This window comes from Salvelinus alpinus, chromosome 37 (assembly GCF_045679555.1).
Source record: "Salvelinus alpinus chromosome 37, SLU_Salpinus.1, whole genome shotgun sequence".
Taxonomy (NCBI): Eukaryota; Metazoa; Chordata; class Actinopteri; order Salmoniformes; family Salmonidae; genus Salvelinus; species Salvelinus alpinus.
Window position 1 is genome coordinate 3,788,340 of NC_092122.1, and position 23,471 is coordinate 3,811,810.

General features: G+C 46.6%; 1 protein-coding gene across 2 annotated transcripts in view; it reads right to left on the reverse strand.

Moving 5' to 3' along the window:
- The window catches only part of LOC139565947 (SLIT-ROBO Rho GTPase-activating protein 1-like), a 29,176-nt gene extending 6,732 nt beyond the window's left edge, over positions 1–22,444 (reverse strand). For both annotated transcript variants that reach the window (XM_071386657.1, XM_071386655.1), the window contains exons 1-21: positions 21,820–22,444; positions 12,619–12,814; positions 12,428–12,482; positions 12,210–12,317; positions 10,908–10,970; positions 10,111–10,302; positions 9,836–9,964; positions 9,506–9,727; positions 7,653–7,754; positions 6,973–7,170; positions 6,792–6,876; positions 6,487–6,514; positions 6,328–6,361; positions 6,188–6,248; positions 5,948–6,025; positions 5,728–5,862; positions 4,962–5,067; positions 2,765–2,986; positions 2,465–2,538; positions 1,903–2,083; positions 1,398–1,511 (exon numbers count right to left, since the gene is read on the reverse strand). In XM_071386657.1, coding sequence (XP_071242758.1) covers positions 1,398–1,511; positions 1,903–2,083; positions 2,465–2,538; positions 2,765–2,986; positions 4,962–5,067; positions 5,728–5,862; positions 5,948–6,025; positions 6,188–6,248; positions 6,328–6,361; positions 6,487–6,514; positions 6,792–6,876; positions 6,973–7,170; positions 7,653–7,754; positions 9,506–9,727; positions 9,836–9,964; positions 10,111–10,302; positions 10,908–10,970; positions 12,210–12,317; positions 12,428–12,482; positions 12,619–12,814; positions 21,820–21,886 — 2,450 coding nt within the window. In that variant the 5' untranslated portion in view covers positions 21,887–22,444. The remainder of the gene's footprint in view (positions 1–1,397; positions 1,512–1,902; positions 2,084–2,464; positions 2,539–2,764; positions 2,987–4,961; positions 5,068–5,727; positions 5,863–5,947; positions 6,026–6,187; positions 6,249–6,327; positions 6,362–6,486; positions 6,515–6,791; positions 6,877–6,972; positions 7,171–7,652; positions 7,755–9,505; positions 9,728–9,835; positions 9,965–10,110; positions 10,303–10,907; positions 10,971–12,209; positions 12,318–12,427; positions 12,483–12,618; positions 12,815–21,819) is intronic.
- Between the last annotated feature and the right edge of the window lie 1,027 nt (positions 22,445–23,471).

Below are 23,471 nucleotides of genomic sequence, written 5' to 3' on the forward strand. Positions count from 1 at the left end.
AAGTATCTTGATCCTCTGAGGCTGTGGAGGGATTCTAATTGTGGATTTAAAAGAAAATATGAATCATCAGCGTATAATGACACTTGTTTTTAAGCCATGGATTTCTAATCCCTTAATATTATTGTTGGATCTAATTTTAACCGCTAACATTTCGATGGCAATAATAAATAGATATGCTGATAGTGGACAACCTTGTTTTACTCCTCTTGACAGTTTAACACTTTCTGAGATGTAGCAATTATTTACTTTTTTACACCTAGGGTTACTATACATAACTTAAACCATTTTATAAGAGATTCTCCAAAATTGAAATATTCCAGGCATTTATATACACTGCTCAAAAAAATAAAGGGAACACTTAAACAACACAATGTAACTCCAATTAAATCACACTTCTAGCGGTCCTGCTGCTGGGTTGTTGCCCTCCTATGGCCTCCTCCACGTCTCCTGATGTACTGGCCTGTCTCCTGGTAGCGCCTCCATGCTCTGGACACTACGCTGACAGACACAGCAAACCTTCTTGCCACAGCTCGCATTGATGTGCCATCCTGGATGAGCTGCACTACCTGAGCCATTTGTGTGGGTTGTAGACTCCGTCTCATGCTACCACTAGAGTGAAAGCACCGTCAGCATTCAAAAGTGACCAAAACATCAGCCAGGAAGCATAGGAACTGAGAAGTGGTCTGTGGTCACCACCTGCAGAACCACTCCTTTATTGGGGGTGTCTTGCTAATTGCCTATAATTTCCACCTTTTGTCTATTCCATTTGCACAACAGCATGTGAAATTTATTGTCAATCAGTGTTGCTTCCTAAGTGGACAGTTTGATTTCACAGAAGTGTGATTGACTTGGAGTTACATTGTGTTGTTTAAGTGTTCCCTTTATTTTTTTGAGCAGTGTATAAACTCCAGTCGTACTTTATCAAAAGCCTTTTCAAAGTCAGCTATGAAAACCAAGTCTGGTTTTGCAGATATTTCATTGTGTTCTATTGTTTCTAGTACTTGTCTTATTATCTCCAATGTATCGTCCATGTAAAAAACCTGTCTGATTAGGATTAATAATAACTGACAAAACCTTTTTAATTCTATGATCTAAGCATTTAGCTAGAATTTTTGCATCACAACATTGAAGTGTAAGATCCCTCTTTATATATACACTACTTGGATCCTGTTTCAGTAATAATGAAATCAGACCTGGTTGAGTGTCCGATAATCTACTATTTATATAGGAATGGTTAAAACATGCTAATAATGGTCCTCTGAGTATATATAAAAAATAAAAAAAAAGGTTTGGTATGCCATCCAGGCCTGGAGTTTTCCCAGACTTAAATGCTTTAATTGCATCAAGAAGTTCCTCCTCTGTAATTTGGCCTCCTCTCAGGCGATCTAACTACTGACCTGTTGTAGGTTTCTGGCTGTCTGTCAGTAGGAGAGCTCAGCTCACTTCTGGCTTTCTTGTCGTCATTGCTAGTGCTCCCACTGTCGCTGTCCACTGTCGATGCAGAGTCAGGCCTGAAACACCACACAGCACCTCTTATCAACCAATCAGCACTAAACAGAACCTGCTCCCTAACCAAATCAGTTTTAAACAGAACCTGTTACCCAACCAATCAGGGCACTCTAACTAATCAGACAAATTAGTCAATCAATACCAGTGCCCAGTAATTGTTCACTGCAATTTAATTAACTTAGGTCGTCAATCCATAAATCCCCAAAAACAAGTTTAAATAATCAAAAAATGGGCAGTTCCTTTGATACTTCAATTCCTCATTCTACAGTTAATTTGATAACAGTCCACAACGGGATGCCGCTGTAGGCATATTTTACAGACATATTCTCTTAGCACACACGCTAAGTAACACAACCATGCTATGTGCTAGCTATGCTGTAGCCATGTACTTGCCTGTCCTTCAGTGTTATGTACTGGTGAGGCACCAGGCCATGGGTGCCGTTGAGTCGCCCCTCCCACCAGTCATGTGACGCACGCTGGAACAGCTGCAGGGTCACTCCCTTCTTAAAGGAGAGCTCCCGCCCCGACCGGCCTGTATAGTCAAACCTGGCCACCGCTTCTACTGCTTCCCCCTCTGAGAGACCGAGAGAAACGGAGAGAGAAAGAAAGATGGGGAGGGAGAAAGAGAGAAACAGAGAGAGGGGGAAGGAAGCGGGAGGCAGAAGGACAGAGAGAAAGGAGCGATAAGAGCCAGATAGTATGATCGGGACCTGTCAATAACTCATCTCCCCGGCTCGACCTTGCCCGAGCTCAGCCAATGAGGAACGAGGCGGACGCGAAAGAGAAATCAGCATAAGAGTCTTAGCTAACCATCACCCCACCGCACCCCTTCCCCCCCCTACAATGGGAGAGAGGGGGGTCTCTATGCTAGCTGTTGCCATGGAGACAGCTCTCTATCCATTGGTGGATGAGAGAGAGAAGCCCACTGGGTGATTGTGTAGAGGTCAAAGCATACCCTCCTCACTGGTCTGAGTCTCTGTGCCGCCGTCAGGCTCCGCCTCCCCACCCGGCTCGCTGAACGGACTCTCGCTAGAAAGGGAGAGGGGGAGAGAGCGAGAGAAAGAGTTTGGGTGTGGGGGAGGAGAAGGAGAAGGAAGAAAAAGGCAGTGTAAGTACCATAACTGCAGCAGTCAGCAATACTAGACAAACTTGCTAGAACCGGGCCCTCTTGATATTTCACAAAATGGATGAACAGAAGGATAAAAGCACAGATGGTTGCAAGGCTTGAGTATACAGTATAGTCCATCTGTCTCACCAGTACTGGTCTCCAGTCATGCACTTCTCATAGACGGGCCCAGGCAGCTCCGGGGGGTCGGGGAAGATGTCGTGGTGCAGGATGACCGTCTTGATGACCTCATTAACATGCGCCTGGCAGGCCACCTGGTCCAGGGCGTCGGGCGTGGGCAGCAGGGTGGGGCCGAAGACGATGGCCAGGTTCCCAGCATCCATCATGTTCTCATCGCTGTACTGGGATAAGCTGTGCAGGGGGCACAGGGCAAATGTTAGTACTTAAACACCACATCACTTAATTTTTTCCCCCTTATTTTTTCTTTAAACTTTATTTAAAAACGGAGTCACATTGAGATTCAAAATCGATTTTACAACAGAGCCCTGTATACATATACATGGTGTATAAAATAATATAATTCAGCACACAATAACAAAATAAACATATTTAATAAAAGCAATCACATTAAACTACATAGAGGTCCTCAATCATTAATGTTAACTGCCTGAGTGGCACCAGCACATGTAACTGCAGTGAACTCTGCAGACTGTTCCACAGGTTAGAGGCAAAAAAAACTAAAACGCCGATTTTCCCAAATCCGTGGAGACCTATTGTTATCCATTCCTGAGAAGGAATGATTCTTAACTTCATGAAGTTACATATGGAGGCAGTTTCTGTCAGATTGCTTTGGAAATAAATAAGAGAATGCAGCTCTCTTCTTAGAGAGAGGTCCATCCCACATTTTTATACAGACTACAATGAGTCCTAAAATTGTTCCCTGTGATAGAACGTATTGCGGCATGGTAGACTGCGTCCAAAGGTCTCAAAATAGAGGTTGCTGCATGCATGTAAACAATATCACCAAAATCCAATACAGGGAGAAGCGTTGTTTGAACAATCTTTCTCCCATTTTCAATCCTGAGGCATGATTTATTTCAATATAATAAAAAAAACAATCTAGGATCTTTGCTTCTTAGTCAGATTTTCTATATGCGTTACGAAGGACAACTTGTCATCAATCCAGACACCCAGGTACTTATATTGAGAAACAAGCTCAATTTGGGCTCCATTTGTTGCGCAATTATGCAGGTCCTCAGGATCAACATTTCGTGACCTAGAGAACAGCATGAGCTTGGTTCTACTTGTATTTAACACCAACTTATGATCTGTAAGGGATTTCTGAATTGAAACAAAGTCATGCTGAAGTTCACGAATGGCCTGCTGCACCGAGGTGGCACAGGAATAGAAAACTGTCATCTGCATAGAGATGAATGTTACAAGTATTAACAGTGTTTCCTATGTCATTAAGATAGGTGAACAATATTGGACCCAAAATCGAACTCTGAGGAACACCTTTTTGATTCTCAAGAAATTCAGATTCAAACCAATCTGTCAAGATGGCCTGAGTTCTGTCGCTAAGATAATTCTGAAACCATAAAACTGGCTGTATATCCCAGGCGTGGTTGGACAGCATGGTTGCTGTGGTAGTACTACACCCAGGCCTAAACCCTGATTGGTTTATATTAAAAATGCAATTGTCAGATAAAAAGGAACAAAGTTGTACATTAACCAAGGATTCAAGAATCTTATCTAAAGAAGGTAGTATTGAAATGGGGTGACAGTTGTCAAGATCATTTGTATCCCCACTCTTATGGAGTGGCAGCACATATGTAGATTTCCATGCTTTTGGAATACTTCCTGATAACACTGTTAAATAAAACATGTGGGCTACTGAGCCAGCAATAAAAGCAGGAAGTAAAACACTCCAGGATACAAATAGAAGTATACTGAATGTCCATCATACTCATACCGAATACTGTAATCTAACATTCTGCAATCTAACATTCTCTGCTGTGGTAGATCACACCTGCACCTCACACTTCTCCCTCTCCTCCCGTTCACACTTCCTCCTCCATCTCTATTTGGAGCTGCAGAGATGAGATATCGTGTTCAGCCAAATACAGACAGACCGTGTTGTGTGTGATCTAGACTATTGCAGACCTATGTGTTCTAGACTAACCCAGTACTTGTTCTGTGTGTTCTCAACTAACCCAGTACTGGTTCTGTGTGTTCAACACTAGTCCAGTACTGGTTCTGTGTGGTTCTATACTAGTCCAGACCTGGTTCTGCTTGGTTCTAGACTAACCCACAACTGGTTCTGTGGGCTCTATATTAACCCAGACGTGGTTCATGTGTGGTTCTGTGTTAGCGTACAGACACTCACTGGTTCAGGAAAGCAAACAGGTATCTCATCACGACCAGAGTCACCCGTGGAACACCCAGTAGAATCTTACGAATACACTGAGCTCTGTCATACAGGCTCTCTATACCTGTGGGAACACACACACACACACACACACACACACACCAGCTGTCAGTAATATTCCCAGAAACTCATGAGGTGTAATCCTGACACATCCTGAAATATAAGCAGCCCACAGAGAGGCAGCTAGCTCTTTGTGTGTTTCAGAAAGACAGAAAGCAACTGAGTTGAAGACAAAGAAATGGGACTGGGAGATTGTGTGTGGGAGGAAGAGAGAGAGCGATACAGAGAGAGAGAGAGATAGAGGGACCCATTTTGACAGTGCCAAAATGGAATGTATTACTCATAAGACTTTTTATTACTGCATTTCAAAGCTGCTCTTTTTGTCAATGAATGTCACTGAACAGCCGCTGATAATTTATGGAGACCTTAAACAAACAGTGCATTTAAGTGAAGCATGCAAAGCAATTGGAATCTGTTGCATTTTAAATACGTTTTGAAGGGCCGTATCGACTGCTGATAAGGTCGTTTTTGCAACACATTGCATGTTAGAGCTGTTCAAATGTCACGGTAAATCACAAAACCTTCACAGCTGATCATTTTTTTCAAACACACAGACTAATTGCATACACACAAAAAAATAAACATTCCCCCCCATTAAAACAGTGACCTCTGTCCTCCTGTCCCGCCACCTCCCCACAGCATAAAGAAAGGAAATGCTACTCACGGACACAGGAAATTAGGTCATTGAACCTTTCCTTGGGAAAGAGGGGGTTCTCCAGCCCCCGGAAGTAGAGCTTCAGTACACCGGCCACCGAGTTGATGTCATGGTTATTCTCCTCGTCAATCAGGGGGTCATTACCTTGACAACAGAGAGACGGACATGGTCAGTTTCCTCTCACCTGACCTGGAAGCACACGTATGATGACCTCACAATGACCTCTCACCTCTCTCAAATGAGTTCTTGATGTCATTGACCTCCACCTGTGACCCCGACACACGGAATATGCCCTGGTGCTGAAGACCTGAAGGAGATGGGAGGCGGTTATGAGAGTCTAATCAGTACACATCAGAGGAATTTGAAAGGACTTGATAGGTGTAAGCGGTATGGATTTGGCTCCTAACCCCTAGCCCCCAAATAGGCTAAGTGGAGGATCCACCGTGTTGTTTTCAACAGTCGGACTCACCATGGAGGTTGATGTAACGGATGCAGCTCTCCACCAGCAGAGGAATGGCTTTAGTCGAGTCCTAAAAAACACATCCAGGCAATTAAGCAACCAGCAGAGGCCAACCACACAACCAGCAGGAGGAAGAGTGGAAACATTACCTGGTGTTTGCTATGGGAGTTCTTTCGTCCACGGCTAGAAGGAGAGAAACAGAGACCAGAGTGAGTCAGTTTTGTTTTGCAGAGCTCAAAAGACAAGAGGTGAGACAATCTAAAAGATAGAAACAGTGCTTCAGTCAATAACATGTTGAAGAGCTATACCTGGTAGTCAGCGTGTCTGCTATATACCCTGGAGAGACATCAAAGACAGGCAGACAGAGAGAGGAGTTTTATTGTCAGACAGGGAGGGCATTAGCACACAAGGCATATTTCTAAGCCGTAAAAGAGGCAGTGAGAGAGAGAGCCTCGTTCAACCATCCTGATATCGCGAGCTTACATTCTGTTTCACTACATGGATTCTTGTGAAACAAAACGAGAGCGCAGTGTTCAAGATGGTGGACCAGGCTAACAGAGAGAAAGAGGGTCGACGGCGAGAAAGAATGAGAAAGCAAGAGAGTGTCTCTTACCCTCGGCCATGGCTTTCTTCAGTAGGTCGTGTTTGGCCTGTAGTTTGGAGATCAGATTACTGCCCTCCAGATACTCACGGAACTTCTGTGGACCACAGACAGAAGAACATGCCGCTTTTATTAACTGTACATCTACCTAACTGTCTATATCATCTAGCCTGTTTGTGTGTGTGTGTGTCACCGTAAAGTAGAAGAGCTCAGTCTCCTGTTGGTTGGCACGGCGCTTGGCGAGGCTGGGTTTGTTTAGGTAGCCGTCCGACACGCTGGACTTGACTGACTCTGAAGAGGGGCTGTGCGTGAAACTCTGGGAAACGTCATAGTCATCCAGCACTGTCATGTCCTGAAGGGTGGTGAGAGTGGCCCCCCATGTCTTCTTCACCTGGGCGTAGGGGAAATAGAGTTAGACCAAAGTAATCCCTCACAGATTGTCTGTTCATGTATTTGTGGATATGAGGTTTGAGCGAGTGTTAACGCACATCTTAAATCTGTATGGTGCAGGTGGTGTTTATTTGTGTATGGTAATTACGGTGTGTGTGTGTGTGCATGTGCGGAGACCTGCAGATGCAGCTCATTACTCCAGTCTCCGTCAACACTTCTGTGCCCTTCAGGGTGAGACAACAGCTGCCCTCCCATTCCACAACAATCCATATACAATCTGCGCAACATTAATCCACACTATACATAACCCAAAAAAGCTATAGCTTCAGGGCACGAAAACGGTTTATTTGTAGGTCTACATCTGTTACAAAATCAACCCAACCTTCCTCTCCTTCTTCCCACAGCATGTAGTCTGAGAATCAACCAAACTACAGCAAAGCACACTGGGAGACTGAAGTACATATGACTGTGTGTGTGTCTCACCTCCTCGTTCTCTATCTTCAGGGTGGAGAGGCGTGACTGGAGCTGCTGCAGCCTAGATGTGAGCTCTGCCTGCACCTGTGGCTGGGCGGCTATCTGGGTCACCTGACAGGAAACAGGAACAACACACAGCATGACTGGGCGCTTACCTGGGGGTGTGTGTGTGTCACTGGGTGTGCGTATGTCTGTGTGAGTGTATGTACAGTGGGGAGAACAAGTATTTGATACACTGCCGATTTTGCAGGTTTTCCTACTTACAAAGCATGTAGAGGTCTGTAATTTTTATCATAGGTACACTTCAACTATGAGAGACGGAATCTAAAACAAAAATCCAGAAAATCACATTGTATGATTTTTAAGTAATTAATTTGCATTTTATTGCATGACATAAGTATTTGATACATCAGAAAAGCAGAACTTAATATTTGGTACAGAAACCTTTGTTTGCAATTACAGAGATCATACGTTTCCTGTAGTTCTTGACTAGGTTTGCACACACTGCAGCAGGGATTTTGGCCCACTCCTCCCTACAGATCTTCTCCAGATCCTTCAGGTTTCGGGGCTGTCGCTGGGCAATACGGACTTTCAGCTCCCTCCAAAGATTTTCTATTGGGTTCAGGTCTGGAGACTGGCTAGGCCACTCCAGGACCTTGAGATGCTTCTTACGGAGCCACTCCTTAGTTGCCATGGCTGTGTGCTTCGTGTCGTTGTCATGCTGGAAGACCCAGCCACGACCCATCTTCAATGCTCTTACTGAGGGAAGGAGGTTGTTGGCCAAGATCTCGCGATACATGGCCCCATCCATCCTCCCCTCAATACGGTGCAGTCGTCCTGTCCCCTTTGCAGAAAAGCATCCCCAAAGAATGATGTTTCCACCTCCATGCTTCACGGTTGGGATGGTGTTCTTGGGGTTGTACTCATCCTTCTATTCCTCCAAACACGGCGAGTGGAGTTTAGAGCAAAAAGCTCTATTTTTGTCTCATCAGACCACATGACCTTCTCCCATTCCTCCTCTGGATCATCCAGATGGTCATTGGCAAACTTCAGACGGGCCTGGACATGCGCTGGCTTGAGCAGGGGGACCTTGCGTGCGCTGCAGGATTTTAATCCATGACGGCGTAGTGTGTTACTAATGGTTTTCTTTGAGACTGTGGTCCCAGCTCTCTTCAGGTCATTGACCAGGTCCTGCCGTGTAGTTCTGGGCTGATCCCTCACATTCCTCATGATCATTGATGCCCCACGAGGTGAGATCTTGCATGGAGCCCCAGACCGAGGGTGATTGACCGTCATCTTGAACTTCTTCCATTTTCTAATAATTGTGCCAACAGTTGTTGCCTTCTCACCAAGCTGCTTGCCTATTGTCCTGTAGCCCATCCCAGCCTTGTACAGGTCTACAATTTATCCCTGATGTCCTTACACAGCTCTCTGGTCTTGGCCATTGTGGAGAGGTTGGAGTCTGTTTGATTGAGTGTGTGGACAGGTGTCTTTTATACAGGTAACGAGTTCAAACAGGTGCAGTTAATACAGGTAATGAGTGGAGAACAGGAGGGCTTCTTAAAGAAAAACTAACAGGTCTGTGAGAGCCGGAATTCTTACTGGTTGGTAGGTGATCAAATACTTATGTCATGCAATAAAATGCAAATAATTTCCTTAAAAATCATACAATGTGATTTTCTGGATTTTTGTTTTAGATTCCGTCTCTCACAGTTGAAGTGTACCTATGATAAAAATTACAGACCTCTACATGCTTTGTAAGTAGGAAAACCTGCAAAATCGGCAGTGTATCAAATACTTGTTCTCCCCACTGTATATGTGTGCATGCGTGCTTGTGTGTTTTTGCACTTTTGCGCACTCACCGGGTCCCCCATGTGGGGCTGGAAGCTGAAGCGTGGCGGGGGGCAGAAAGCGGTAGGGTAGAGGCCCAGCAGGCGCTGTCTGTCTCGGGCAGGATCCAGGCCCTCTACGGCCCCCTCCAGTACTTCCAACCCTGTCCGCCTGGAGGCCTCCAGACTCAGCTCTGCAGACAGGTAGGTCTTCAACGCACGACTCAGACTGGAGTGGTACCCCAGGTCACAACACTGAGGGAGGGAGAGAGATGAGATGGTAATGTGTCTTTCTTTCTCTAACACTAGTTGCCAACACTGCTTTGGTAAAAGTGAAATCGGCTTGTTTGTGTGTGTGCTCACGTCTATGATATCGGGCAGGTCGTGGATGTAGTATTTGAACACAGAGGAGTTGGTGGCCTCCATCGTCAGCAGGTACTCGTTCCTGGCCTTCAGAGACTTCAGCTTGTTCTCAGAGTACTTAGCTTTCCTCTGGAGTGAGAGCGAGAGAGAGAGAGAGAGCAGAGAGAGCAAGAGAGAAGGTGGGGAGAAAATAACAGTTTGAGACTTTTTAGAGACTCGTAAAAAATCTAAATGAATGCAGGAAAGGAGTGTGTGTCCCTCATGGGTCTCTGTACCTTCTCCCTCATCTTCTCCATCTTGTGGGCGGCGTTGCGTCTCTGGTGGCGTTCCTCTATACGCATGCCGAATAATGGCTCCACCCCCCCGCCAGGCCCCACTTTGCCAACCCCCACCTGACGCTCGGCATCCCTCAGCTTGGTCTCCGCGTTCAGCGTCTCCCCATGGTACATGTGGTATGTCTTCATCACCTAGCAACCACAGCCCACAATGCATCCATCTGTCAACAAGTCTGCCCAGGCAAATCGTCTGGGTCGTGTTCAGAAGGCACTAATGGACAGAAATGTTTTTACATAGAAGGCAGAAAGAATGGCCCTCATTGGACAAGTTCAGGTAGTACCTCCTCCGTTTTGAAAGGGTTTTCTCCTGTTTCGTGCCTCCTGAACATGACCTTACTGCTCATACCACAATCACCTATAGAAATGCACCTGAATGTTGCACCCACCCTAAGCCTCCCTTCCCCTGTGAGGTTAGGAACCGATCTGTCCCCTCTCTAAGTTCTTGTTAGCTCATGCGTTTCTTTATTTACACCAGCAGCTTTTAAGGCTGCCAAGCTTTCACTTAACTAAACGCTCCAATCAGCAACTTTCCTTTGCAGCATTTTGCTGAAATTACAAGTATTGGTAGAGCACAGCAAAAGTGACTCATTCCTCAAAGTTCATGTCGCAATGTTTAAAATGAAGTGTGGCAGTTTTTGATGTCTTGTTTAAGCACAGGAAAAGTGACAGTTAAAAAAGCCCTGAAGTTATATGTTTAACGGAGACTGCGTGTGGCAGTTATAGATGATGTCACTTACGGTGTAGAGTTCATTAAGGAGCTTCATCAAGTCCTCCTGCAGCTGAAAGGTGATCTCTTTACTCTGAGAGTGGAGGGAGGAGGAGAGGGTAGACGAGAGAGGGGGTACGGAGGAAGAGATAGGGGAGAGAGATATTTCATCAACACTGTGGAGAAGGGAGGAGAACTCTGTAGAATTTAGAAATGCACACACAGGTCATCACTGCAAATGAGAAACGTTTCATAATCAGATAAATAAATAAATCCATAAACGGATGAATCCATAAATAAAACATATGGTGGCAGGAGCTGGGCTGTAGCTCCTAGCTCCTGTGTGTGTGTCTGAGTCCTCATGTATTAAACAGCTCCTTCCAGTTTGGGAGTTTGAGTTATAGCATTCTGTACAGCATTAATATTGCATTAAAATCCCAGAATGGATGAATCCCATTCTACTAGCCTTCTTACTGTGAGGCGGACCAGCTGAGCCTGTCACCATGGACACCAGGCTGTCAGAAACTCAGCGTTGTCATGGTCACCAGCCGGTGTCATCCTGGGCACACTCACAGTGACTGACAAGTGTCATCTGTGTACTAGAGCTTCATACAGGGGCGCAACTTTCACTGGGGATGGGGACATGTCCCCCCCCACATTCTGAAATTGCATTTTTGTCCCCCCTCCAGTTTTATCATTGGAATGATATACAAAACGAGGCAACGATGTGCTTTAGGACCATGCGGATGCCTCAGCGGTCGGTTAGGCTGTTTGGAGTGTTTATCCAACTGTAAAAAATATATACAAAACATTCTAAAACCAAAGCTTCAATAAGCAGTTATAACACAGTTACGAAGCTTCTATGTCTAGGCGTACTGTATGTATCTACTAGCTATCAGGTCTCTCAGCACTTTAGCTCTCATTAATAAAACAGGAGCCACAGAGAGATTAATAATGAACATGATGAGTTGAACTCGGAAGGGGTTTGTGTGGGTGTGTGTGTTTAACTTGTTCTACAGTACTCGGAGGCAGGCTTCTCTGAACATACACAGGGGAAAACACTGAAAATGTGGGCCGATTCTGTACTTTTGATTAAAACCCATCAGGTTAACTCTGTGGCTCCTTTTATAGCTCCCTCTCAAACCAAGAGGCTTCTGGGAAAATACACGGGGAAATATGAGCCTTTACTTTTCCTTCGAAAACGTTAACTCTTCTAGTTCTCTTCTTGCTCCCTCTCATACTAACAGACTTGTCGTTACAGCTATAAAACCCTCTATTCCCTTGGGAAAGTCATCTGTGACACGTGCATGAGAAGAGGCTGTGATTGGCTCACTCTTTTAAGCAGGCGGGCGGAGTCGTCGCTGATGTGCGTGAGACGGGTGATGACGTTGTTCAGGTAGAGGTCACTGAGGGTGGCGTGGTCCTTACTCTCCCTCCTCACCTGAAGAGAGAGAGAGAGAGATCAATTGTTTACATTTTAACTATTTAATGAAGAGAACCAACATGTCAGCAATATGTGCCTTCACACATTCAAACAAACACATTCATTACCTGGTTCAGCAGCAAGTACCAGCAGTTAACTGGAGACAGCAAGTTCTGGTCCTTTCTGTAGGAGAGAGAAAGATTGCAGAGGTTGTACTCAAATCAACACAAACACATGCATTAAGCCACTGTTTACACTTAAACACATACAGTATGAGCTATACACACACACACACACACACACACACACGTCTTCTTACTTGTATTGCTGGTGGTCCTTGGTGCTGCGTGTCTTGGCCATGAACCTCTCAGCTAGTTTCTCCAGGTTCCTGGAGTACTCTGTCTCGATCTCAGCCTTCTTCCTGAAGAAGTCCTGCAGGTCCTGCAGCAACTGCACCCTCATCTCTGTCTGCTGTTCCAAACACCGCTGCTGTTCCACCAGCTGGGCTCGCACATCTACACACAGATACACTCATAATCAGAGATATACTGTATACACGCATATGATTATAGAGAGACATACTGTAAACCAATTAGACATGTTTACACACATCCCTGCATTGATATGGACACAGGTTACCTTAGCGTTCTTAGTGCCCAAGAACACTAACATAACCTGCTTAAATGACTACCAACCCGTAGCACTCACATCTGTAGCCATGAAATGCTTTGAAAGGCTGGTCATGGCTCACATCAACACCATTATCCCAGAAACCCTAGACCCACTCCAATTTGCATACCGCACCAACAGATCCACAGATGATGCAATCTCTATTGCACTCCACACTGCCCTTTCCCACCTGGACAAAATGAACACCTATGTGAGAATACTATTCATTGACTACAGCTCAGCGTTCAACACCATAGTGCCCTCAAAGCTCATCACTAAGCTAAGGACCATGGGACTAAACACCTCCCTCTGCAACTGGATCCTGGACTTCCTGACGGGCCGCCCCCAGGTGGTAAAGGTAGGTAAAAGCACATCCGCCACACTGATTCTGAACACGGGGGCCCCTCAGGGGTGCATGCGCAGTCCCCTCCTGTACTCCCTGTTCACTCATGACTGCACGGCCAGGCACGACTCCAACACCATCATTAAGTTTGCTGATGACAACAGTGGTAGTCCTGATCACCGACAATGTTGAGACAACCTACAGGGAGGTGGTCAGAGAGCTGACCGTGTGTTGCAAGGACAACAAGCTCTCCCTCAACGTGATCAAGACAAAGGAGATGATTGTGGACTACAGGAAAAGGAGGACCGAGCACGCCCCCATTCTCATCGACGGGGCAGCATTGGAGCAGGTTGAGAGCTTCAAGTTCCTTGGTGTCCACATCACCAACAAACTAACATTGTCCAAGCACACCAAGACAGCCGTGAAGAGGGCACAGCAAAACCTATTCCCCCTCAGGAGACTGAAAATATTTGGCATGGGTCCTCAGATCCTCAAGGTTTTACAGCTGCACCATCGAGAGCATCCTGACGGGTTGCATCACTGCCTGGTATGGCAACTGCTCGGCCTCTGACCGCAAGGCACTACAGAGGGTAGTGCGTATGGACCAGTACATCACTGGGGCCAAGCTTCTGCCATCCCGGACCTCTATACCAGGCGATGTCAGAGGAAGGCCCTAAAAATTGTCAAAGACTCCAGCCACCCTAGTCATAGACTTTTCTCCCTGCTACCGCATGGCAAGCGGTACTGGAACACCAAGTCTAGGTCCAAGAGGCTCCTAAATAGCTTCTACCCCCAAGCCATAAGTCTCCTAATCAAACGACTACCCAGAGTATTTGCAATCCCCCCCCCCCCCCCCCTCCGGAACCCTGCTGCTACTCTCTGTTATTATCTATGCATAGTCACTATATTAACTCTACCTACATGTACATATTACCTCAATTACCTCGACACCGGTACCCCCTGTATTTATCCCCGCTATTGTTATTTACTGCTGCTCTTTAAATAATAATTTGTTATTCTTTTTTTTAGCTATTTTCTTAACTGCATTGTTAGTTAAGGGCTTGTAAGTAAGAATTTCACTGTTGTATTCGGCGCATGTGACAAATACAAATTTGATTTGAAATACATGCACACACCCTAAACCAGACCTCTACAGACAAACACAATCATTCAGTTACACAGACACCTCTAGTAATACACACTAACATATGCAGACGTAACACCTTTCCAGAGTACTGGCCCATATACTAATGAATTGTATTCATATAGTGTTTTTCACTAGGTCTCAAAGTCACCTCTCTCTATCACCCACTAATGTGAAGCTAGGCACCCACCTGGGTGATGCACATGGCAGCCATTTTGCGTTGGAACACATGCCCACTAGATATCCACTATCACAGTGGGGGACGTGCCTGCGTGTGCAAACACACACACACGCACGAGAGAGCATGCATGACTGGAAATCAGATTCTTCATGCTAAAGGCCATGATATTATTCTATTGGAATCTTTATGAAGCATATCTGAATATGTATGTGTGTGTTTGTGTGTGCATATATATATATGTATGTGTGTGTGTCAATGTCGATGCGGCAGATCTGAGCTCCGTCTTCACCTTCTTCGTCACATAGTTCACACACAGTGTGTGGTTGCCAAGACAACAGGTAGTGGAGTGGAGAGGGTCCCCTGGAGATTGGTGTGTCTGCGTGTGCATGTGTGTGTGAGAGAGACCGAGATAAGGAGAGAGAAAGGAAATGAAGAAGGGAGAGAGAAAGAGAGAAATATATCATGTGTGTATGTGTGAGAGAGAGAAAGAGAGAGGGGAGGGGGAGTGGGAGAGTTATCATTGTGTATTCTCTGCCAGTCCTCTCTTCTCCTTCCTGTGTCTGATAGATCCCTCGCTCTGAAACAGCACAACCACTGAAGTGTGCACTGCCATGCTGACTGTGGGATTGGTGTGTGTGTGTGTGTGTGTAATGTGTTTGTGTGGGTTTAATGTGTGCGTGTTCTTTAATGTTATTGTGGCCAAAGGATGCGGTCCAAGATGACTCCTTAGAGACAGACGTGCTATGAGAGAGATGGAGGGCGGGAGAGAGAGAGGGATGGAGAGAGGGATTAAGAAAGGAAGGGAGAAATGGAAGGGTAGACACAGGGGAGGGAGTGAGAGACAGCGGGCCTGAGGAGTGAGTGAGATACACAACTTCTGTTGGACACTGTAGAAATGTAGTAAAACATTTCCCTTCTCTTGTTCTTCCACCATGATTTTGCTCTTGTTTGTTGTCTACGATTAGTGGAGGGTGTCTTTGGTATGAATGTATGATTGTGAATAAGACAACTCTGCACAAGCCAAGAACAATTCATTTCACCAATCTGACACTAGATTACCTTTCATGGCTTAGACACCTGGAGAGAGAGTGTGTGTGGGTGTGATGTCACAGCTGAACAGGAAGAGGAATCTCATCCTGGCCCGTTTCCATGACAACCAGGTCCAAGGACACAAGGGCAGAACACCGCTGGATGATCATAAAGGGACACACACACAGTGTTGGCATTGGCCACCAAATTCTTCTTCCTTCAGTCTCACAACCACACACTGTTGTGAGGGCTCTCTCTCTCCATCTTTTATTCCTCCCTCTCTTCCCTCCTCCACCTTCGTTCTCTCCCAGGCATGTAGATGTGGGGTCAGTAATCGCACACACATGCAGACGCAGGCAAAAGCAGAGCTCACTTTCACAGGGCCCCCCCTCCTTCACTCTTCTCTCCCACTCTACTTCCATTCCTCTCTCCCCACTCTCTCTTTCCCTCTTTTGCATTTATCATTCAGGCTTATATGATCCAAGCCATCACTTGATGTTATCAAACATTTAAAAAATCTCCCATATCTTTGCACACAGAGACAGCCAGACATTAGCATGGTGGAATACATAGCAGAGGTCTGAATACCTGGGTATACCTGGGCTTCAGATCAACCCTCTCACTGATGACGTGACACTCAACACTCTCACTGTGACATCGTCACGTGAGTAGAACAGCCCGCCTCGTAAACACAGCTGCTCCCGACCAATCACAGCCCGGGGAGGGAAGGCAGACTGCAAAGCCACATAGCGACAATTCAGATACATACAGGTACCTCCGCTAAGACGGGAGAGAGCAGCAGCAAAGCAACGCTGTATCTTTAAGTGGTCATTGTAATGCAGGGCATCCCCAAGTGTTTTGGCCAGCTGCCAGACTGGGGATGGGCGCACACGCGCGCACACACACACTCTCTCCGGCGCTCTCCATTAAATCTAATCACTCAAAGTCACTGTGTCGATGTCGATTCAGTGTGTGTGTGCCCAGGGAAGAGCCTGTGCATTCAGAGTTCCTCAGTGACAGAAAGAGCACAGTAGGAGGGAGAGAAAGAGATGAGAGTAAAGAAGCTCTTCTATGAGAATTTCAGCAATGTGTGCGTGGCTGAGCTGAGGATGTATTCGTGACCTTTCCTGATCAGAATGCCTGCACACACACACACACACACGTCATGCCATTTCAGTCCAAACTCTCCAACAGCGTCTCCATTTCCTCCTTTCTCTTTGATATCAACCTGCAGGGACATCAGGCTTTTTCACAACAATGTGGAGCTCTTTCCTGTGAAAAGTGAAAGTCATTTCCTTTTCTGAGACAAGTGATCATGTGGGCATAAAGGCACTGCAGGTGATAAAGTGAGAATATGTTTTATGTGCTCTGTGGTGCTGTGAGGGAGAGCGAGTGAGAGAGGAAAAGAGTTCATCCCACACAGCCCTGCAACATGCCCATGTAATTATGATGGGTGTAGAGCCATGTTCAGTTTTGTGGCCTGGCAACCATCTTGGTTGGAATACCCTACTGTTCTGTGTGCAGTCCTCAGTATAATAACAATACATTACATTTGAATAGCGCTTTTCATAGAATCTCAAAGCACTTCAAAATCAAAAAACAAACGAGCAATATATCACAACAGGTCAATCAATAGATGCCAAGTCTTTGAAAGCTGCGTCCTACGAAGATGGTGAGGGTCAGTTCATGGGTGAATGGAGAGAGCTGGTCAGAGGGTGGTAGATGATGGTGATGGAGTCTGCTGAGGATCTTGTAGAGGGTGTCTTATAGCCACTGGACTTCTCCTCTTCCACTCTGTGTAACACAGTGTAGGATGGTGATGCCTCAGCAGCTCTTGGCGCCAGCATGCTCACCACACAAAGTAGTCAGCCGGGTCACCCGTGAAACAAGTCTGTATTCAACGTCCATCCAGGTCTGAGGACGTATTCAGTTCAGTGCTTGTGTAAGACGTGACATTTAACAGAATCGGTCTCACGTGGAACACCTGCACAGTCAGTCAGTGCTCTCCCCAGGTGTCCCCCTCATCTCATGCCGTTCCACAGGGCATCATGGGGGGGGGGGGGGGCAGTTCCATAGTTACAGCACTGTCACTGTCACAGTAACCACATCAAGCCTCTCTCCGAGGACATCAGTGGGGTTGACAAGACGATGAAACCTACGCCGCGTCCCACTCCCAGCATACGCAGAGTGCAGTGCTCATTATATACAGTTCGTCACGCACACAAACACACACACACACCGGGGGGAGCCTGCTGCAGTCACAGCCTCCGAGGTAAACCAATATATGTAAACCAACAGTGGAACAGAACCAACACAGACAGAGAGAGCTCCCAGCTATGGTGAATACCCACCTACTACTCCCCTCTATACCCACCTACTACTCCCCTCTATACCCACCTACTACTCCCCTCTATACCCACCTACTACTCCCCTCTATACCCACCTACTACTCCCCTCTATACCCACCTACTACTCCCCTCTATACCCACCTACTACTCCCCTCTATACCCACCTACTACTCCCCTCTATACCCACCTACTACTCCCCTCTATACCCACCTACTACTCCCCTCTATACCCACCTACTACTCCCCTCTATACCCACCTACTACTCCCCTCTATACCCAACTACTACTCCCCTCTATACCCACCTACTACTCCCCTCTATACCCACCTACTACTCCCCTCTATACCCACCTACTACTCCCCTCTATACCCACCTACTACTCCCCTCTATACCCACCTACTACTCCCCTCTATACCCACCTACTACTCCACTCTATACCCACCTACTACTCCCCTCTATACCCACCTACTACTCCACTCTATACCCACCTACTTCTCCCCTCTATACCCACCTACTTCTCCCCTCTATACCCACCTACTACTCCCCTCTATACCCACCTACTACTCCCCTCTATACCCACCTACTACTCCCCTCTATACCCACCTACTACTCCACTCTATACCCACCTACTACTCCCCTCTATACCCACCTACTACTCCCCTCTAAACCCACCTACTACTCCCCTCTATACCCACCTACTACTCCACTCTATACCCACCTACTACTCCCCTCTATACCCACCTACTACTCCCCTCTATACCCACCTACTACTCCACTCTATACCCACCTACTACTCCACTCTATACCCACCTACTACTCCACTCTATACCCACCTACTACTCCACTCTATACCAGCCTACTACTCCCCTCTATACCCACCTACTACTCCCCTCTATACCCACCTACTACTCCCCTCTAAACCCACTTACTACTCCACTCTATACCCACCTACTACTCCCCTCTATACCCACCTACTACTCCACTTTATACCCACCTACTACTCCACTCTATACCCACCTACTACTCCCCTCTATACCCACCTACTACTCCACTCTATACCCACCTACTACTCCCCTCTATACCCACCTACTACACCACTCTATACCCACCTACTACTCCCCTCTATACCCACCTACTACTCCACTCTATACCCACCTACTACTCCCCTCTATACCCACCTACTACTCCCCTCTATACCCACCTACTACTCCCCTCTATACCCACCTACTACTCCCCTCTATACCCACCTACTACTCCCCTCTATACCCACCTACTACTCCACTCTATACCCACCTACTACTCCACTCTATACCCACCTACTACTCCACTCTATACCCACCTACTACTCCACTCTATACCCACCTACTACTCCCCTCTATACCCACCTACTACTCCCCTCTATACCCACCTACTACTCCCCTCTATACCCACCTACTACTCCCCTCTAAACCCACCTACTACTCCACTCTATACCCACCTACTACTCCCCTCTATACCCACCTACTACTCCCCTCTATACCCACCTACTACTCCCCTCTATACCCACCTACTACTCCCCTCTAAACCCACTTACTACTCCCCTCTATACCCACCTACTACTCCCCTCTATACCCACCTACTACTCCACTCTATACCCACCTACTACTCCCCTCTATACCCACCTACTACTCCCCTCTATACCCACCTACTACTCCCCTCTATACCCACCTACTACTCCACTCTATACCCACCTACTACTCCCCTCTATACCCACCTACTACTCCCCTCTATACCCACCTACTACTCCCCTCTATACCCACCTACTACTCCACTCTATACCCACCTACTACTCCCCTCTATACCCACCTACTACTCCACTCTATACCCACCTACTACTCCACTCTATACCCACCTACTACTCCACTCTATACCCACCTACTACTCCACTCTATACCCACCTACTACACCCCTCTAAACCCACCTACTACACCCCTCTAAACCCACCTACTACTCCCCTCTATACCCACCTACTACTCCCCTCTATACCCACCTACTACTCCCCTCTATACCCACCTACTACTCCCCTCTATACCCACCTACTACTCCCCTCTATACCCACCTACTACTCCCCTCTATACCCACCTACTACTCCACTCTATACCCACCTACTACTCCACTCTATACCCACCTACTACTCCACTCTATACCCACCTACTACTCCACTCTATACCCACCTACTACTCCACTCTATACCCACCTACTACTCCACTCTATACCCACCTACTACTCCATTCTATACCCACCTACTACTCCATTCTATACCCACCTACTACTCCACTCTATACCCACCTACTACTCCACTCTATACCCACCTACTACTCCACTCTATACCCACCTACTACTCCACTCTATACCCACCTACTACTCCACTCTATACCCACCTACTACTCCACTCTATACCCACCTACTACTCCCCTCTATACCCACCTACTACTCCCCTCTATACCCACCTACTACTCCCCTCTATACCCACCTACTACTCCACTCTATACCCACCTACTACTCCACTCTATACCCACCTACTACTCCACTCTATACCCACCTACTACTCCACTCTATACCCACCTACTACTCCACTCTATACCCACCTACTACTCCACTCTATACCCACCTACTACTCCACTCTATACCCACCTACTACTCCACTCTATACCCACCTACTACTCCACTCTATACCCACCTACTACTCCCCTCTATACCCACCTACTACTCCCCTCTATACCCACCTACTACTCCACTCTATACCCACCTACTACTCCACTCTATACCCACCTACTACTCCCCTCTATACCCACCTACTACTCCCCTCTATACCCACCTACTACTCCCCTCTAAACCCACCTACTACTCCCCTCTAAACCCACCTACTACTCCACTCTATACCCACCTACTACTCCCCTCTATACCCACCTACTACTCCACTCTATACCCACCTACTACTCCACTCTATACCCACCTACTACTCCACTCTATACCCACCTACTACTCCACTCTATACCCACCTACTACTCCACTCTATACCCACCTACTACTCCACTCTATACCCACCTACTACTCCCCTCTAAACCCACCTACTACTCCCCTCTATACCCACCTACTACTCCCCTCTAAACCCACCTACTACTCCACTCTATACCCACCTACTACTCCACTCTATACCCACCTACTACTCCCCTCTAAACCCACCTACTACTCCACTCTATACCCACCTACTACTCCCCTCTAAACCCACCTACTACTCCCCTCTAAACCCACCTACTACACCACTCTATACCCACCTACTACTCCCCTCTATACCCACCTACTACTCCCCTCTAAACCCACCTACTACACCACTCTATACCCACTGACTGTAGTGTAGCCTACTACTGTCAAACACCCACACTTCCACATGGCTGAGAATGATCAAGGGCTCTGCAGATTCCCCTCCTCCCTCTCTCCTTATCCTCTCCCCCTCAGGCACCTTGCAGCACTCAGGATGAACCCAGAAATACTGACGTCTCATACTGAGGTGTCATCCCCACTACACATCAATTCTCCAAACAAGCCGTGTGTGAGAGGCAGTAGAATCAGACATAACATAGGCAGGTGTAGTGTGTGTGTGTGTGTGTGTGTGTATATATATATATATGAATCTGCCTATGAGAGAGGGGTGTGTATAAACATGAGGGGTGTATATGTGTGCGTGCATATCAGTGTGTGCGTGTGCACAGGTTCGCGTGCGTGTGACCGTGTGACGCCTTACTAATAAAACAAATAAAAAGCATACCTTTCACCTGGCTTTCATACTCTGCAATTAACTCTTTGTCCTTCTTGCTCCTGACCAGGTTCGACATGTCGGCGCACTAACGATGGTCAATCAGATAACGGTCCAAACCTTGATAATTCCCGCTCCACCGCGCGTCTACGATGCCCGAGGCGCTATCCCAAACCACAAGTTACATACTAGGGAATAGATCCACTCACTGCCGCAACAACAGAATGTATTATTCCTCCTCAAGGGATGGCGGATACAACGCTCAATCATCCAGAATCACCCTCTCCATAGAGCCACCGCCTGAGCCATGCTAAGTTTGGGTTCTCTGTGAGCTGTCAACTGTCAACTGGGAAGCAGGTAGAAACAATTTCCCATTAGCGAGCTCAATGGGCGCGGGAGAGGCAGCGGCAGTAGCCTACACACACACACACACTGGGCTGCGGTAAGAGAGGGGTGCACGCCCACTAGGTTTTCCAGCGGAGCACACCCTGGTCTCTCGTTCGCCGGAGTTTCTCCTGTACAAGGCTCTCCCGGGGTGTTTGCGTGAGTACTATGAACAATATGTGTCTGTGTTCTAACACTGTAGTAACCTTTCACACAAACTATGGGCTACGCTACTCCGCTCCAGCATGCTGCTCAATGCCATGGGAAAGGGTGGGACTCGGGGGCGGGTACCCAGATATGATTGACAGTTAGGCCTACCGTGACCACTTAAGCCTTGTTCACATTGGCAGTTTGAAGTGACTCAAATCTTATTTTATTTATTCGAATCTGATTTTTTTCCTGCAGTCTGAACAGCCAAAAAGCACATGGAATCAGATATTTAAAATAACCTTTTGTAGGTGGTTTTGAAAACAGATACAAATCTTTCAAAGTAGCCACCCTTTGCCTTGATGACAGCTTTGCACACTCTTGGCATTCTCTCAACCAGCTTCATGAGGTAGTTACCTGGAATGTATTTCAATGAACAGGTGTGCCTTAATAATAAAAAAATAAAAAAAACCTTGAATGAGTAGGTGTCCAAACTTTTGACTGTGTGTGTGTGTGTGTGTGTGTGTGTGTGTGTGTGTGTGTGTGTGTGTGTGTGTGTGTGTGTGTGTGTGTGTGTGTGTGTGTGTGTGTGTGTGTGTGTGTGTGTGTGTGTGTGTGTGTGTGTGTGTGTGTGTGTGTGTGTGTGTGTATACATACATACATACATACATAAACATTACACAACATGTTGGAAATCGCAATTTCAACAATGAGTGGTTTGGAATGAATCAGTGGCTAACCTCAACGGTTGCAAAGCAATTGCTAGCCTGCTATTCAGTGGAGAGGGTGTGTGGTCCAAGTCTGGGTTTAAGCTTAAAATGATAAACAGTCACATGCAACACCATGGGCCAGAAAAGTTTGAATACATTGGTCATGCTGTCAATCCAGTATGACTTCTGCCACGTTCCAAACAAATGGAAATTTGGAACTGAGAAATGAGACTTTGATGACAAAATTTGCCCATAAGAAGGACCGCCGCACCATCTTCCTGTTCAAGTGAGCACAGCACAACAAGGGGAGTTCAAAAATGTCTTGTATGCTGCTGCATAAATGATGTAATATGCCAGGGAGATACACTTAGTATTACTTTCTTAGCTACAGTATATGTGCCTCACCCTAATAATTTGGTTCCT